The sequence below is a fragment of the Patiria miniata genome, unplaced genomic scaffold (genome assembly GCF_015706575.1).
Source record: "Patiria miniata isolate m_02_andy unplaced genomic scaffold, ASM1570657v1 HiC_scaffold_3, whole genome shotgun sequence".
NCBI classification, from domain to species: Eukaryota; Metazoa; Echinodermata; class Asteroidea; order Valvatida; family Asterinidae; genus Patiria; species Patiria miniata.
This window is the reverse complement of record NW_024037069.1, coordinates 5778104-5795087: the sequence shown is the minus strand read 5'-3', so window position 1 is coordinate 5795087 and position 16984 is coordinate 5778104. Positions and strand designations below refer to the sequence as shown.

General features: G+C 40.5%; 1 protein-coding gene across 1 annotated transcript in view; it reads right to left on the bottom strand.

The window, feature by feature from the left end:
- The window catches only part of LOC119737135, a 98263-nt gene that overhangs the window by 46659 nt on the left and 34620 nt on the right, over window positions 1-16984 (bottom strand). The window contains exons 7-12 of the mRNA XM_038211252.1: window positions 15203-15487; window positions 6827-6859; window positions 4124-4461; window positions 3377-3521; window positions 2415-2749; window positions 1367-1514 (exon numbers count right to left, since the gene is read on the bottom strand). Coding sequence (XP_038067180.1) covers window positions 1367-1514; window positions 2415-2749; window positions 3377-3521; window positions 4124-4461; window positions 6827-6859; window positions 15203-15487 — 1284 coding nt within the window. The remainder of the gene's footprint in view (window positions 1-1366; window positions 1515-2414; window positions 2750-3376; window positions 3522-4123; window positions 4462-6826; window positions 6860-15202; window positions 15488-16984) is intronic.

Here is a 16984-nt window from a genome sequence, read left to right as displayed (position 1 = left end):
TAGGCTGGTTCCAAATAGTCGACTAGCGTAGTCAACCACTGTTGACTAGACAGAGTTCGGGCAAACGTTAGTTAACCATTGGTCAACTATAGTCCTTGCGCGAACTTGGCCTTGGGTGGCACTCGAACCAGCCAGCAACCATAGCTACAATCCCGGCCAAAATGGTTGGGACACGCGACAACCACCATACCCTGCCCCAGTCCACCACTCCCCCTCTCCCCTGGTCAATGTTGGTATCTCCAGCCTAGACCACAGACCACGCAATGAGAGACAACATTGACTGGGGGGGGGAGGGGCGGGGGAGGGGGGCCCCAGGAAGATTTGCCCGAGATTATAGCTGTGTGGAAATACATCTGCACTTATAATTAGAAGGTTTTGGGTTTGTGTCCCACTTGAGTGATTTTTTTAATTTCAGTACTCAAAAGCTTTCAGACAGCGCTAAATAAAAAGTGCTTATAATTATTACTTTGGTGAAAGGCAAATGCAATTTCTTTTTAAATTATTTTTCAATTCATTAGGTATATTTATGGCTCTTCAGATATGTGCCATGTTGGCATAGAAAGTCGAATTAGCAAGAGGCAAGGAATCAAACCAAAACCCAATTTCCAAAATACCTGTCAAATATCCAAATTTCATACAAAACATCCAACACCTTCATACAAGTGGTACTTTTTTTAAAGCTCTGTATCCACACTGTATTTTGAATTTCAATAAACTTCAACTTTTCATAATGTTGCCGAGAACAGATGTTTAAAAAGGAAGAGTTTATTTCCAAAACACGACAAATCCATTTGAAAAAAAGCGAAAATTTTCCACAATTATGAAACTTTTCAGAATAAAAAAACAGAACGAAAACTGTTTCTAAACTTCACTGTTTGCTATATTGATTTATTAACCGTCACTAATGGATCAAAGTCTATCAGGGTACAATTGTGTAAAAGACTGTATGGCTGGCATGATATTGGTACAATTGACAGGTTAAAATGGCTGCTACACAAGCAGTACCGGCATTAATGGTCAACCAATCCAACTACTTAAACGGGCTTTGGCAGTTATGCGGTGTAATCCTGAGGGATTTGTGGTAGTTGGTGACCAGCCTGAACAAAAGCTACCGAGAGAGGTGGGGGTCAGGTATATTTGATAGTTTGTGATAGTTACAAGGAGGGTTAGGTTGTGTTAAAATACATGAAACCTGTCGAAACTAACCTTGGGCAGCCAGGGGAAGGTGAAATTCTAAAAGGCAACAAAATGGTGTTTATTGCGTTTTGGAACTAAACTCTTCAAATGCTGGCCCTCAGCAATGGCTGCTCCTGGCACAAGAGGCCACTTCTGTCCCTTGAACCACTGCAACTCTGAACTGACTTACCACGGTGCACACACCCAACGAGTTCAAGTCGCAGCCCGATGCCAGCAGGATGCCACATCACCGGGTCGATTCGGACGTAGCGCGTGGTGATCTCCGGTAGAAGTTCGTTCCGCACGATGGTGTGCTGATCAGAGTTAGCCAGAAAATCCTGTAAACCATGAAAACGATAGAAGCAAAATGTCAGAACTAAGAGCTGATAACATCACTTGAAATTTATCATACAGTACTTAATGTGCTCCTAATAGTTAGATTCCCTAGTTTCCTTTTTCCACAACTGAAGGGAGCGAATGAAAAAAACCCACCCCTCTCTCCCCTCTCCCCCCCCCAAAAAAAAGGGGTGGGGGGAAAAAAGGAAAAACCGAAGCCCATTTTTTAATTTGTTTATTTAAAGTTTGTTACTTGCTAATATTTACAAATGTGTTTACATGGTGGTTTTTTTTTTACTGTGAATAACACCATCTAGTATCACATGGTGTTTAGTTTGCCACCCCCACCTCCCCCCACCCCCACCTCCCCTCCCTGCCCAAAAAACCCCAAATTTTCTAGACAGGATTCTTTCCGGCTCATATCTATGAACCCAAGTACTTTAAAACATGCATATAAAACTACAAATGTACCATTAGGGAGACACGTTATCGTAATTTCTTCGACAATAGGGAGACACTGATCATTAGGGAGACATTTTCATGTCTCCCTAATTCCACAGCCCCCCTTTAGAGGCAATCAGGTTATATTTGTTGCTCGTGGTCTAATTAGTAAAAATACCGAAATTCGTGGAAAAAGGACAAGGGAATTTTGGGTTAGGGCACATTTAAGTTTGAAAAAGTTTGTGCACAAGTCTATGGCAATGTCTCCCAAATTACCCATTCTCGGTAATTATTATTTATACAAGTATATCAACATATTTTTTCTAATTTACTCAATTGGTTATTTAGTTTTTTTTTGAAATAAAGTCTAATATTTTTAGAAATAAAGTCTAAAAAAATAAAATTTTATTCAACAAACAAAAGCTTTCAATGCATTGAACAATTTGAGTTTATATAATCACCTTTGTTACACCATCCTGGTCCACGTATGGCTGAAACCTAACATTGGAATCGTCATCCACAGGCCCCGAGTAGTACATCCTGAACAAGGTTACCCACAACTCCCTGTTGCCGCACCCTTGCGTCAGCAGGGCGTGGACGTCATGGCTGTGCCTCAGGTCCACCAACAGCCACTGCTGGGGGTCACTGGTAGCCGGCACCCAGCCAGTGCTCGGTTGCTGGTCCAGCGGGTTAAGGCGTGCTGTCTTGGCCGAGTTGGTCTCATTGCTGCTGCTGGAGGATGTGATCTGGGAGTCCAGGACCCTACCGTCCGACAGTCCTAGCACCGTGTCACAATCTGTTGTGTGCACAATATCACAGATGTTGGATGGTTAAAGGATTCACTATGAATCAAAAAAATATCTAAAACTTCTTTGTTTTACTGATGTCCATGTAAGGAAAACAAAAAATCATAGCTCATATTGGCCGCTGATTCGCAGTACACATATCAAGCCATGCACAGATTCATAGTGCCTCTGTCATGCCCCAACTATAGTATTGGTCCCAACTATAGTCTTAAGTAACTATAGTTGGGATTGTCCAAACCACAAGTTCGGACAATCCCAACTAACCATAGTTGGGACAATGCTGTAGTTGGGATGAAACACCCAATTATCATTCTGAGGCTGTTTTATTATTGTAAAATAATGAATAAAATAGAACTGACTATAAATACCCCAAAAAGGAAGAACTTTAAAAACTTTATTTGAATTTTTTTTTTTTAAATATAACTGTTTTAATCGTTTTTAAATTAAAAAAGTGGAAATGTAACAGTGGACAATTACACTGTTATGGAGGAAAGCTCGTTTTTTCAGAACTCGGTTTTTATAGTTGAGTGTAAAACATTGTCCGATAAAACAGTAATACCATTGAAGAATTCCCCATTTCAACCAATCAAGACAGAGAATAGAGTTTGCCAACTAACCATTGTCTAGACAGCCAATCAGATCCATGCGTAGGTGAAGGGCGTGGTTCCAGAGGGTGGGGATAATTCTGATGCAGGTGGCCCTGATGGGGGTAGGGAGGATGACAGGCCGGCGACAGGTGGCTTCTCCATTGGCTCGGAACACCTGAGGTCATTAATCAATGAACTAAATATAGCATGTTGCAACAATGGAACAAAATGTTAAAAAGGGAAGCCCTAATACATTTTTAAGGTTTTGCCCTAAAAATGGATTTTTTAAAGTTGATATATGGTTCTAGATCAATTGTTATTCTGAGAACTACCCTTTATTCGGGGTTTACATATAACAAGTCACATTTCTGAAAACGAAGAAGTGTCTTCCACTTTTTCTTTTGACAGTTCAAACTTTCTGTGGCTTTCTGAAACTGTGAAAGGGTTACACACGTTGATTTTGCAAAACCAAACAAAATGCTCTTGCAACACAACCTTCCATAAATCCACACCACTGTTTCTTAAAATACTATGATGAGACAGAGAAAGACTTGAATATTACAACATGTTGTTTTTGTTTTTTTATCTGTCACTTAATATGCCAATACCCTCCACATGGTGTGCACACTGGCAGGTGCTCATATGCTTATCAGAGCATAACAATTAGTAGAGTGTGCAATAATCATGGCGCTTTCACCATGAGAGACAATAGTGAAGTGTAACTGAGAATGCAGTACCGCGAGGGCTTTTAAGCAATCATATGAAAATGGAACCCACCATGATCTCCGGTTCGCGATCAAATTCCCTGAAGTCCCTGTACTTCCACCAGTTGAGTCCCTCCTGGTTGTACTCCAGCTCAAAGTCCTCCACCCAACCCGCCTCCTCCCCAGTCCCGCCTCCCTGTATCAGGACCCCAGACACCAGCATGCGTGACGGGAAGCACACCTGTAACCAGTGGCCGCCGTCGGTGGTAGCGTTCGGGTCCGGCTTCCAGTAGGACGGACCCCCGAGGCGAGCGTGCTCGGGCCCATGGTCTGGACCTGCAGAGCTGGAGGCTGTGATGTTAGCGTCAGGTATGGTGCCATCCTCCATGCCCAGTTGAAGCGGACACTCATCTAGAACACATACAGTAGAGGGGTAACAGCAAATAACTACAACTAAGTTACTATCAATATAATGACACTTGGATTTTAACCAGTTTCTTACCTAGGTTTTTAAGCCAGAATACATTCAAAAATTTGTGTCAAATTTCGCAAATCCTAAATTGGGAAAGACATTGGATCATAATATTCATACTGCACAAATCTGGACGCAAATCTTATCTGAAAGCCCCAAATCAAGAATGATTATAAACAAGAATAACTACAAGAAGAACAACATCTATAGTTTGGCCATAAAAAAAGGGTTCTGCTTCCGATTACATGGCATTTGAAAATAGGGTAGGTAGGTAGGGAATTTTTTTTTTTTGCCAATTTTTTTTGTGCACAATCATATGGAGGTGTCTGTGTGTTGTCAAGGGTAAAAGGTAGAAATTAATGGGTTTCGTTTTTTCCCCTCATTTTGCCCATAAAAAAATTAGGGTACGGGCTGTCAGAATAGGGTAGGTAGGGAAACGGAAGCAAAACTATTTTCTTTTTGCCTTATCACATTACAATTTTCTGATAAAATAGCAAGCCCTGGTCCAATCAATTTTTTTCCAACCCAAAATACAAAAAAAACCAAAACAAATCACACAGCTTTCCAATCTTTGTTCTTTGGATATTAAACTCATTTGTTTTTGCTTTAAAGTAAAAAAAAAGAGTAATGTACTCAGGCACAAAACTGGGAAGGCAAAAAAGAAGAAGAGGCATTCAAATCTTTCCAAGACTTTTTACAGTGTTTTTCTATTTTTAATGGCACACATGTGTAGTAAAAAAACGAGGAAATCAGCTGATCCGAGGAAAAGTTGCATGCCAGTGTACTATTAGCCAATTTTCAAGGGCTTTCCAAACAGTTTAAACTCCAATGGACGCAGTATGCAGCAGTAGAAACTACAGAAAGAAATGATCTTCGGGCAATCGATGAATACAGTTAGGAAAAAACATCTGTGAGCCAACTCGCTCGTATCATCCCAAGTCGTAATTTTGCAAATTCCCAAGCCTGGGAAAAGATTAATACCCTCTAAAAATGGCCGTCCTAATGGCAGCAACTCTGGCTAAAAGCCAACTACCCGGTATCTCTGAACCCAACACATACACATAAGGCTAATAGAGGTGTTGCTTTTTAGCAGAGATAGGGAACATTTTAATTAAAAAAAAGCCCGTGGCCACTGACAGTGTCTTAACTATTCCCCCGTGAATGACGGATTCAAGAGAATGTCAACAGCACAGTGACAACCAAAAATTGGCTGCTTGGGGAAACAAATGCCACCTGGACAACTCCTGTTGAAAGCATAATCAATGCCTGTGGACACGAGAGTTGACTTTTAATTACTCGCATTGAGAGTAACAGTATCAAAATGTGACCTCAGAAAACGCAAATGTGAGCATGCCTGCGGCCCAATACTTCAAAATTAGCATGAAGTCGTTGGGTGCTTTGTGTTACAACATATTTTATTGAAATGGATAGAACAGAGGTTTTCATAAACGTAATGATATGGGCTCCGTGCACAAGTACCCCATCCATCTGAATTTGTCCTGCACAAAATTGTATGACTAAATTTCCCAAATAAAAAACATGCACACAGAAACTTTAAGTACTTTCCAATGCATGCTCACAGGGCACGGGCGCCCTCCACACACGGCCACAAACGTGTGTGATCAATATAGGCAGTTGTACGTTTTAAAGAGAAGTTTTGATTAGACAAGAAATAGTTATTGCCCAAATGCCGGTGGTTAACATTGACCAATCGCAATGTATTTTGGAACAGTGATAGGCAAGGGTTGGTAATGTGTATCACGGTATCACCGCGCGAACGGAATGTTTTGACACAGCGGCTGCTGAGTTAGGAGAGAACACGCAGTATGATTGCAAGATATTTCCAGGCACATTCTGTGCGTAGAACGCGGGAGTATATACAGGGGAAAATGCTTTTCCTTTAAATTTTCACTAATTGCCGGAGACAAATTTAATTTTAAAAACATCAAATTTATATGATAAAATAATGTACAAATCAAACTGTCTGAGGGAGAACGAACAAAAATATTAGCATAAGTGATTGATCTGTCACGATCATCTTTTCAAAAAAGTGGCCTATTTCTAACATTTCCTTGTCGCTTCGCACTCGCATCCTGTGTGCGCGGGCGCGCAGTTGTTAAGTTCCCCCAGGGAATTCATATGACGGCCAGTTTGCTGGCAACAAATATGATCTGTGTAACTGTTAGGCAATGTGTAATATAACTTGAAATGTTCTGCTTTTTTCAAAGCCCAACATTAAATATGAATTTTGGATTGGAGTGTACGCAAGTTTTCTAAATAAATCATATGTCGAGATCTACTCACCTGGAATCGCATTAGCTTGGTAGGCATCGCAAACTATGGGGGGAAAAAGTCAGGGAAAAATGGAATAAAATAGAAATGTTTCAGTCTGTATAAAATTTTCTTTGAACTCAGTCTTCTTTGAACTCAGTTTTTTTCAGAACAACCCAGGGTACAACCATGATTGACACATCCAGTTCAAAGTCTGTAGAATGTTACAAATGACAGTATTCCAAAACATCTGGAAATAATTGATTTTCTTTCAGTTGAAGTATTTGGTATCTTGGTTATATGTTGGCATTTGAAATCAATAATGATGAAGAATTCAAACAGTTCACAGACATTTCTAATGATGTGGTGTCACATCAGTTGGGGACCAAAAAGTACAACATAAATTAATAGAGAGCACGCACTTGTTGCTTGGAGAACTCTTATACAGAATCCATTACCTTTGGAGCCAACAACATTAATTAAAGTCATAAGCCTCATGTTTAGGTCGATTCAGTCAGTGCCATGTTTGATAGATGATCATTTTAAGGGTAATCAAGGCACTATACATGTATGTAATACCTTTTCTGTGATGAAGTTCATTATGCTTTTGAACTGTCAAGTGTAAGGAGACTATATTGACATGGTGATTAGCCCGAGTCATACTGTGACATATTAAAATTGCAGTGCTGTTTGAACATGGATGGTTTATAGAGCATGTGTAAACGGCAATACTGCATGAACACATTATTAAATGCCCGACAAAGATGGATTGTATTCAAGCTAATTTAGGCATTATTAACAAATCCGACGTCTCATTTTTACAAAATTCTGTAGACTTTGGCTGCAGACTACTCATTCATGCTTCCGGGGTTACGTCCTTAAGTCACAATTCGACAAACAAGATTGGCGCTAAGGCTCAGCATATATAGCTAATGTTTTGAGCATAGAAGCCTGGTTTAAGAGATACAGCCCATGGCAAATCAAGAAGACGGCCAGATCTAAGGACTGAGGAGAGTCAGTGCTGCAATGGATTACAAGTAAATAACAAGTCCAATGACAAGCCAGGCCACAAGTAATAGGAGAAGACCACTAACAAAGTGAAAGTCTTTGTCACAATTAATTTCAGTGACTCCAGACTGCATGATTTTGAGTGACTGCATGCCTTTGGGTGATGTGACTGACTCAATATTACAACAATATTATTATCAGAGTGCATACATGTAGTTCTCAGACTTTGCAGTGTAGGCATTACACTTACGGTCCCTTGCCTTTGAAGGTAACACGGGCAGTAATCAAACTTGACATTCTGGGTTGTCGCTAAGATAATTTTCCCCACTGACTAGACTACTGCAACCCTGCATGCAGATCCAATTCAAGACCAGTTCCAAGATATCCCTTCATGGACTGATAGAAGCAACATACACAGGTGACATATTGAGCTACATTTACAAACTTTGGCTAGGGTTTTGGGTTTGCAGGCTACATGTACATACTTTTACGTAGGCTGGTGGGCTTCATATACAATAAAGCAGCAATCAATAGCCTTAGACAATACATCAAACCTTGATCAAACTCAGAGTTGTAACGAGTCACTGATTTTTGTGACTCCAGTCGAGTCGAGTCATTTTAAAGAAGTGACTCGAGTCGAGTCGAGTCATAAGGTCAAGACGGTCGAGTTGAGTCGAGTCACAGTGTGTAGTCGAGTTGAGTCGAGTCGAGTCATGTATTTAGCTCGAGTCAATTCGAGTCACAAATATTTGAGCGTGCTATACAATAAATAAACACAAGAGAGAAAGTCATTTTTTGGCTTTTTAAATTTTACATTCGGGCTACTACATGTGAAATAAAAAGGGGGTGCCAGCTGATCGTCATTCAACTAATGTGGACACTGATCAAACCACGTATGTACATGTATACATTAGTCGCGAACATTCTAATGTGACGTGAACAAAAACCGGCACCGGCGTAAGTCATTGCAAATATTTTTCGCAAAGTTTTGCTTTTATTTTTGGGACTCGAGTCTCATTAGCCTTCCTCGAGCCGAGTCGAGTCATTCTGATAAGGGACTCGAGTCGAGTCGAGTCATTTGCCCTTAGGGACTCGAGTCGAGTCGAGTCACCAAAAATTGTGACTCGAGTCGGACTCGAGTCGAGTCATTGACTCGAGTCATTACAACTCTGATCAAACTAAGTCAAACTTTTGAGACTAGTACATCTGATAGTTCACGTTAAGGCGGTGATTCACAAACCTGCTCAGACTAAGTGACTCTGCACAATCCATTTTGAGCTGTCACATGCAGTCCGATGCAATTACAGTACAAGAGTTGTGTGAACAAAGATGAGATTTGTCCATGAAAGTCCGATATATATATCTGACCTTAATTTCATCTTGAAAGTGCATGACACTTTAAAGAGAATGTACAGCATTTGCTTTTGCTGCAATTTTCAGAAATAAATGAATTTGGAGGATCAGTAACATATAGCAAATATTGTTAAAATGACTTATTGCACGTTTTCGGCTAGTAGATGCTGGAAAAACTAAGAAAACCAATCATGTTCTTATAGTCTGGTTCCCTGACCCCACTTAAGATGAAACGGAACAATTTATAGACTTTGGGGAATTGTAAGGTCAAAGAATCAGTCTAGTAGGCTGGTACCCCTTCACAGGTGTGTAATCAGTTGCAAAGAAAATGCGGAATAACTAATTAGGAAAAATTAGGAGTTGTTTTTGAAAAAAAAGCCAGTTTTCTCCAACGCTGGTCGGCCAACCAGCGTTGGAAAAATACCATTTTCTTGAAAATGTCAGCACACCAGGAGCCACGATTTTACAGGATGCTTTAGACTGTCATTCGCTTACAATCCAGTAAGGGTTTTCGTGATAATATGATCACTTCGTTTTGTGATGTTTGCAAACGTTGTATCTTCCCTTTATTTTGTCTACCTGCATGACCTGTCACCTTTCCAGCAGTAACTGCCTCAATGTGTCGAGTTGTCATGTTCCAATTGTCACGTTCCAATTGTCAAGTCCCAATCTTCACCAACTCTTGCGAGTACTTTCTAACTGAAAACGCACAAATATTTCAAGGGGGGCAACAGATCCATAATACTCAAGTTGTGTCTCCGTCTTGTCAAGTGTAAGCATTACGAGTCCTGCATCACACAAAGAAATCACGCTGCATGCATCCTGCGCAATGGGACAAGTATAAGTGAGTGCACTTTTGCTCTTATTGCAATGACAGTATGCCATGAGTAAACGTCTTGACACATTTTGAAATTCATTCCTCAGGCCGGACAGGAAGATTGTACATTACTTTGTTGCCCCTTCACGTCACGTACACATAAGTGGCAGGGATTTTTGCCATATATACATCTATGTGTTGAGCACTTCACACGTGTCATGTTCATGGTGTCAGTTGTCACACAACTGAATCACGGGCATGCACTCTGTTCAACTTCAAATATTGAAGCTCTGAAACAAGTGCACATTTTTTTCTCAAACAACGTTCTTAACGCAACGACAGCAGTATGTTACTCAAATTCTTGGGTTAGAAAGATTGTATATTGGCTACACATGACACATGTTTTCGAGTAACCCTACTAACATTTGGATATGGTGTGGCGATACTATCAGCGATAAGTAGGGTCCAAGTTATTCGGGCTACAAAATATGGAGGAAGTCCAGTATTTGAGACATATTTAAGGTGCTACATTTGTAGCAAAAGGCAAGTCTGGTATTCCAACTGTGCATGTGCACACCAAGATAAAGCAATTTCTACTTCTGCATAAACACAAATGAATCTGAATTTACCAATTTTTCCTTCCTGTAAAAAGATAGAAACTTCCATCTGCACACTTTCCTGTTTAAAGCTCGGAAATCCATCCATCAACTTCAAGTTCGTTGTTACCTGCTATTCATAAATTCTTAAGACAGTTTACTCATTTATAGAGCCCATCATGTGAGTGGTTTTAAACGGTTTATAAAACATGGGCCACATCGCGCAGTTCGCCCTACATGAACAGTACGCGCCAATCTACATATTTTTGTTTACCACTTCTCCCGAGAGGCACATATACTATACATAGTTAGAGGGGTGTTTAAAAAAACATGAAGTAAAATTGTTGGAAATATTTTTTTGACTTGTTTTGCCTCTTTCACCATGTTTACCAAAAAGGTATTTATGAAGGGGAAGTGTGCTTGACCGGTATTATGGGGACTGGTTGTCAATAATATCAACGTCCATTTCCCCTGCTGGTCTTAAACGGACTTGTGTAAAACTGGCCAAGCACACCTTTATTCCCTTATTATCATGCACGTGGCAGACTTTAGAGCTATACTAGACCCGTGAACATGGCTTGTAAACTACGCCACGCTCTTGTACATGTTCGAACCAAGCGAAATCGTCCTTCCGTGACAAAGACTGAACACTGCCTTACCGTGTGATAAGTATTCACATAGGCCCTATCAAGCTTTCTTGAACATGTTGAAATCTGCTTTTACGCCAAATCTGGCATTCAAACGAAATTCGAGGTAAAATCTGGCAAGATCTCGGCGTCGAAGTCCTGCAACCTCCTCCTGATGCATGTGATTTACTACCTGATAAATGCTGCGGATAATTTGGTATCGCACTGACGCTCCGGGCATTCCTTGGGTACTCGTCCAGGGTCATTTGTCAGGGTCACTTGTCAGGTTAAAATCTAATTTCTACACGTTCGTATGGGTCTTCATTGATGGCAAATTTCGTCGAAATGACACATCCTGAACACGCGAGAAAGGCAAATTTAGATTTCTAGGTAAGTACTCAACATCCATACGAAATTATGTATGGCGGATCGATTTCGCTACATGTAGGTTCCAAAATACACAACAGCGTGGCGTTGTATACAACGCCACGTTCACGGGTCTAGAGCTATACATGTACATGTCGGAGTAACCCTACTTATGGTGGCGCCTTATTGGGGGGGGACCGTCTGGCCTACTTATCGCAAAATCATGTCAAAATAAAAAAAAGCAACATTAAGTGCCTAGGGTCAGTTTGATCGGACTATAGTCTTGTAGTACATAACAACAGCATTCATGCTGTGGATTCTATGCAGGACGTCCAATCTTAAAAGTTGAACTTGAAATGTTGAAATGCGCAAGCGTATATTAATTTAGAATACTGAAGTTGAACTGGCATGACTGGTTTTGTTATTGAATTATATATGGAGCTTTTTAAACATATCCCATTCGATCAATCACTCACTAGCATGTTTACTTCATTTATCACAAGTGCACCTGCGGCCTAGATTTCCATTAGTATTCATGAACTTACATGAAGGCCTATCCATCAAATAGTCCGAGTAACTTGGACCCAACTTATCGGACATGGTCTGGCGATAGTTGGGTCCAAGCTAATAGTGCATGCCGAGCAACACAATTCTGTCACTGGCCCAAAAACCAACATTTTCCAACAAAAAACATCAGATTTCACCTTCAAAACGGCCTCAAAATTACTAAATATACCACCTGAGGTACAAGTAGACATCGATGATTAAGATGGTTGTACTGAAGTTTACTTATGATCAGGATAAAAAGTGAAATTTCCCGTTCAATTCGGAGAGCTCCCCTCGCGATCGTGAACACGTTAAAGGGAATGTACATCATTGGCTTTCGCAGTAATTTTTAGAAATGAACTATTTGAGGGGTTAGTATAATATGATCAAATATTGTTACACTGACATGTTTGAAGTTTTGTGTTCGAAAATGCTGGAAAAACCAAGAAAAACAAAATGTTCAAGTAGTCTGGTTCCCTGACTCAATTAAAGTTGAAATGGATCAATTTATAGATGCCGAAAAATTGTGAGGTAAGGGAACCAGTCTAACTGGCCTGCACTCGTTCATGAACATGTAACCAATAGCAAACACAATTTGGACTGAAACAAATGGTAAATTTGGAGCAGTTGAAAAAAATAGTTAGGTTTTTCCAACGGTGGTCGGCCGACCATTGTTGGAAATGAATACAAAAATACCATTTTCTTGAAAATGACTTCACACCAGGTGCCATAATTTTACAGGATGTTTTACAGTGTCATTTACCAACATCCTAGTAAGGTATTTCGTAAAAACTTGGTAGTTATATTTTTCGTTATTTGCAAATGTTGTATTTTCCCTTTAAATTTCCGACTCGTGTTAATATTTGAACGACACAATTTGGTCTTCATGCCCAGCGTACATTCGATGGTCCCCGTATCCCGAGTGCGTTTCCGTTAACGTGTTCACAATCGCGAGGGGAGCTCTCCGAATTGAACAGGAAATTTCACTTTTTATCCGGATCATAAGTAAACATCAGTACAACCATCTTAATCATCAAATGTCTACTTGTACCTCAGGTGGCATATTTAGTAATTTGGAGGCCATTTTGAAGGTGAAATCTGATATTTTTGTTGGAAAATGTTGGTTTTGGGGCCAGTGACAGAATTGTGTTGCTCGGCATGCACTATTAGCTTGGACCCCACTATCGCCAGACCATGTCCAAATGTTAAAAAAGGGCGATAAGTTGGGTCCAAGTTACTCAGACTATCCATCAAACAACATCATAATTCATACCAATTTAAGACAGCCCTAGGAAAACATCTTGCATCACAACCTTAATTTCTTGCGTGAAGTCAAACTGGATGATGATACCTAGCGGCGATATACAGTTAACTTTCTGAGATTCACTAATTAGGCCTAACAAAACACTTCCGACGTGATTGCATTGTACACAGTATTGTATGCAGACAAGTCCAAGACGAATATCCACTCATCACTCATCTTAGCCCTATAAATGCGGCCAATTTACTGGACTACCTCTGTAAATAAAGGCCACACTTGGAACATGTACCTAATATGTAGAACTTGGTCAAGTTTTTATTTTCACATTTAGACTTTGTGGTAATTATTAATGCTTTAGAAGCACACTCAATCTCTTTAAAGTGATAGGAAATTATTCCCCCCCCCCTTATCAGACGTCTACATTTCGTGTAAAATAAAGCATAAATAAACTACAAACAAAGTCTAAATGTGAAAATAAAAACTTGACACATATTCAGGAAGGCCTACATGTTCCAACTTAGTCAACTCAGTAAATTGGGCTTAGTTTAAGCTAGCCCCATAAATGTGGCCTATTTACTGGACTGCCTCCGTAAACATAGGCCACACATCCACATGTACAAAAACGTGTCGCACTTTGCCAAATTTTGATTTTCACATTTAGGCTTAGTTTGTAGGGTTTTTTTGCTTTAGAAGCATACTCACCCTCTTTAAAAAGGCTAATCAGAAAGTGCTGCCTTTTTCAGATGTCCATTTTTCGTGAAATTTCTAGATACATTCATGACATTTGCACACGTTTGCGTATCAAAATTTCAACATGAAATTTCACAAAAATTAGACATCTGAAAAAGGCAGCACTTTATGATTAGCCTATAAAGAGGGTGAGAATGCTTCTAAAGCAAAAAAACCTACAAAGTAAGCCTAAATGTGAAAATCAAATTTTGGCAAAGTGCGACACGTTTTTGTACATGTGGAACTGGAAGTGTGGCCTATGTTTACGGAGGCAGTCCAGTAAATAGGCCACATTTATGGGGAGGCAGTCCAGTAAATAGGCCACATTTATGGGGCCAAGTTTAAGCAACATACACTCATCTACAAAGCTGCTGCTCAGCATTAATTAAGCACTGCCACTGAAGCGATTCTTTCTCCAAATGACAGGAGATTAACCTCACATCATGTTAGAAACCAATTAGGCTCAAGTTAGGCCATCCAATCCATGTTTTTTCTAAGTAATTAGCAACTGGAAAACTCACAGTCAAAAATTCCCACCGGCAGGTCCGCTGTACTGTCATGCATGACCGTCGATGTCATGCGTGCACGTGTTGTATACAAGTTTAAATTAGCCAGGCTACTGTTGCGCATCCTTCGTTGTTCGGTCATATCAGCACGTCAAGGTACCATACTTCTAATTTCTGAAAAGCCTTAACATTACGGCTACGACTATTCACAATAGCCCCCAGTAGTAAAATACCCAAAAGTAGGCGTGGTTATGATTCCGTCCTCTCATTGGTCTAAAGTAAGGTAATAAGTTGAGAAAAATGAACCGATAAAAACATCATGTTTGCAACTTTAAAACAAATTGTCTTTTTTGAAAGTTTTTTAGTTTTTAAATTTAAGGCCCAATTCCGGAAAAAGGCAAATAAAAAGATTCATTCCTATTTTCCGGTCATCAAAACGTTACCAGGGAGATGTTTTTTTTCCCAGAAACTATAAAATGTTGAAGATGTTGAAGAAAAAAAACAATTCAGTTCACAGTTGCACAAGACTAAAACTGGTTTCCCGCCCATTTTTGCGCTCAAAAATCATCTCTCAGAACAGCATTATGCAAATTATACTTACTTTTATCGATCCGAGTGAAGAGATCTATGGAAATCCCGCTCGAGGTGGTCCGATAGATATCCAGCGTGTGTAGGCTCTGATCCGTCAGAATACACCTCCGATCGTCGAAGTAATACTCCTCGCGATACTCGAAGGACCGGCAGACGAAAGTCCGCTCCTCCAGGCAGAAACGGGCGCAGTCCTCCGCCGTCATGTCCCACCACCAGCCCCGGTGGTATCTGTTGTTGTTGGCCGGGATGTAGATTTTGTAGTGGCGCTGGAACTGCGACAGGGCGTCGGATTCGCCTGGCGATTACAGTTTATTTTATTTCATTGATGATAGCTTCGACTTTTAAATTTGATACCAATTTAACTTGTGGAACTTTAATGTTCATGTTGTCATATTTTTGTCATAATTATGAAAGCCACAGGAGTAGGGAATGGGGGGGGGGGGGGCGTCAAGCAGCCGCACTGTTTATTATTTTTTTCACGAGCCATAGATTTCGGATCCCCGATGCAGAAACACAGACCTTGCTTTCGTTTGTAAACATCGAGCGCCACTTTGTACGCCAAAAGGGCACAGTGGCGCACCCTGGGAGGGGGGGGGGGGGGGGGGGGGGGGGCCTGGGGGGGGGGGTGGGGGGGGGGGGGCCCCAAGATGTTGTCAATTTTTAATTATTTTTGGGGGTCAATTTTTTTTTGGTCCCACGAATTGACCTTGATGATATGTATGTGGCCTATTTTCGAGAAGTTTAATATCTTAATTGGGGTGTAAGTGGCGCCACCAACGTCAAAATAGTCCCCCCCCCCCCCAAAAAAAAAACCCCAAACAAGCCAACCCCCCCCCCCCCCCCAGCCAAATCCTGGTTGCGCCGGGCATACACTTAAAAAATCTAAGCCGTTTTGACAAGAGATTTATCTAACTCCATATTAACACCCTCGTCATGTAAGAAAAAGGCATCTGTATTAAGTCTTGGTGGAGTACGTTTTGAAACATTACTAAATATTCTTGCAACGCTGACATTCATACTTTAATCAGAATTTACTAACCCTTGTTTGGCCAAAATGCCAACCAAAGAAAGGTATGTTGTGCCTTCCTCCCACCCCCCCCCCCATTTCAGAAGCCTTCCTCCCCCCCCCCCCCCATTTCAGAAACTTTCCACTGTTAATGTCAGCAACTGCACTGCAGTCGCTTATTCGTACTGTGAACTGATCCTACAGTGAATGTTTTGTTAGGTAAAATATAGGTTTTCCCGGCCAATTTCGTGAAATGTTCATTCACTTCTGAACATCGGTCATCCGTTTTCGTGTGAAGTTGAATGCACGTCTTGAATCCCATTTCAATTCAACGAAAGTTCAATCGTTTTCATTGTCCGTGCATTCGGTTTTGAGAAACAGACGGCCAATTACGTTACCTGTGCATTCATTTACGCAAGCATACCTTTTCTGAATTGATTTCAGGTACAACTAATTTGAATGACGGTTAATGAAAAAAAGAAACCACTATTACATTGTATCTGGTGCCGATGGCATTAAACTAAACGTGAATAGAATGGTGAATGTTTGAAAACGCCCTCTAAAAGCAAAAATGAAGTCTTGTAAACGAATCTGAATGGACATAAACGAAAAGTGCTGCTCAATCACTAAATGATTGAACTGAAATGGAATCGAATGCTCTGGTAGCGAAAATGAAACGCGTGTTCAGAGAGATTCTCAAATTCAGACGAAAATGAATGACCGATTTTCAGAACTGAATGAACATTAGGAAATTGGCCGGGAAAACCTATATTTAATTGTTTGTCA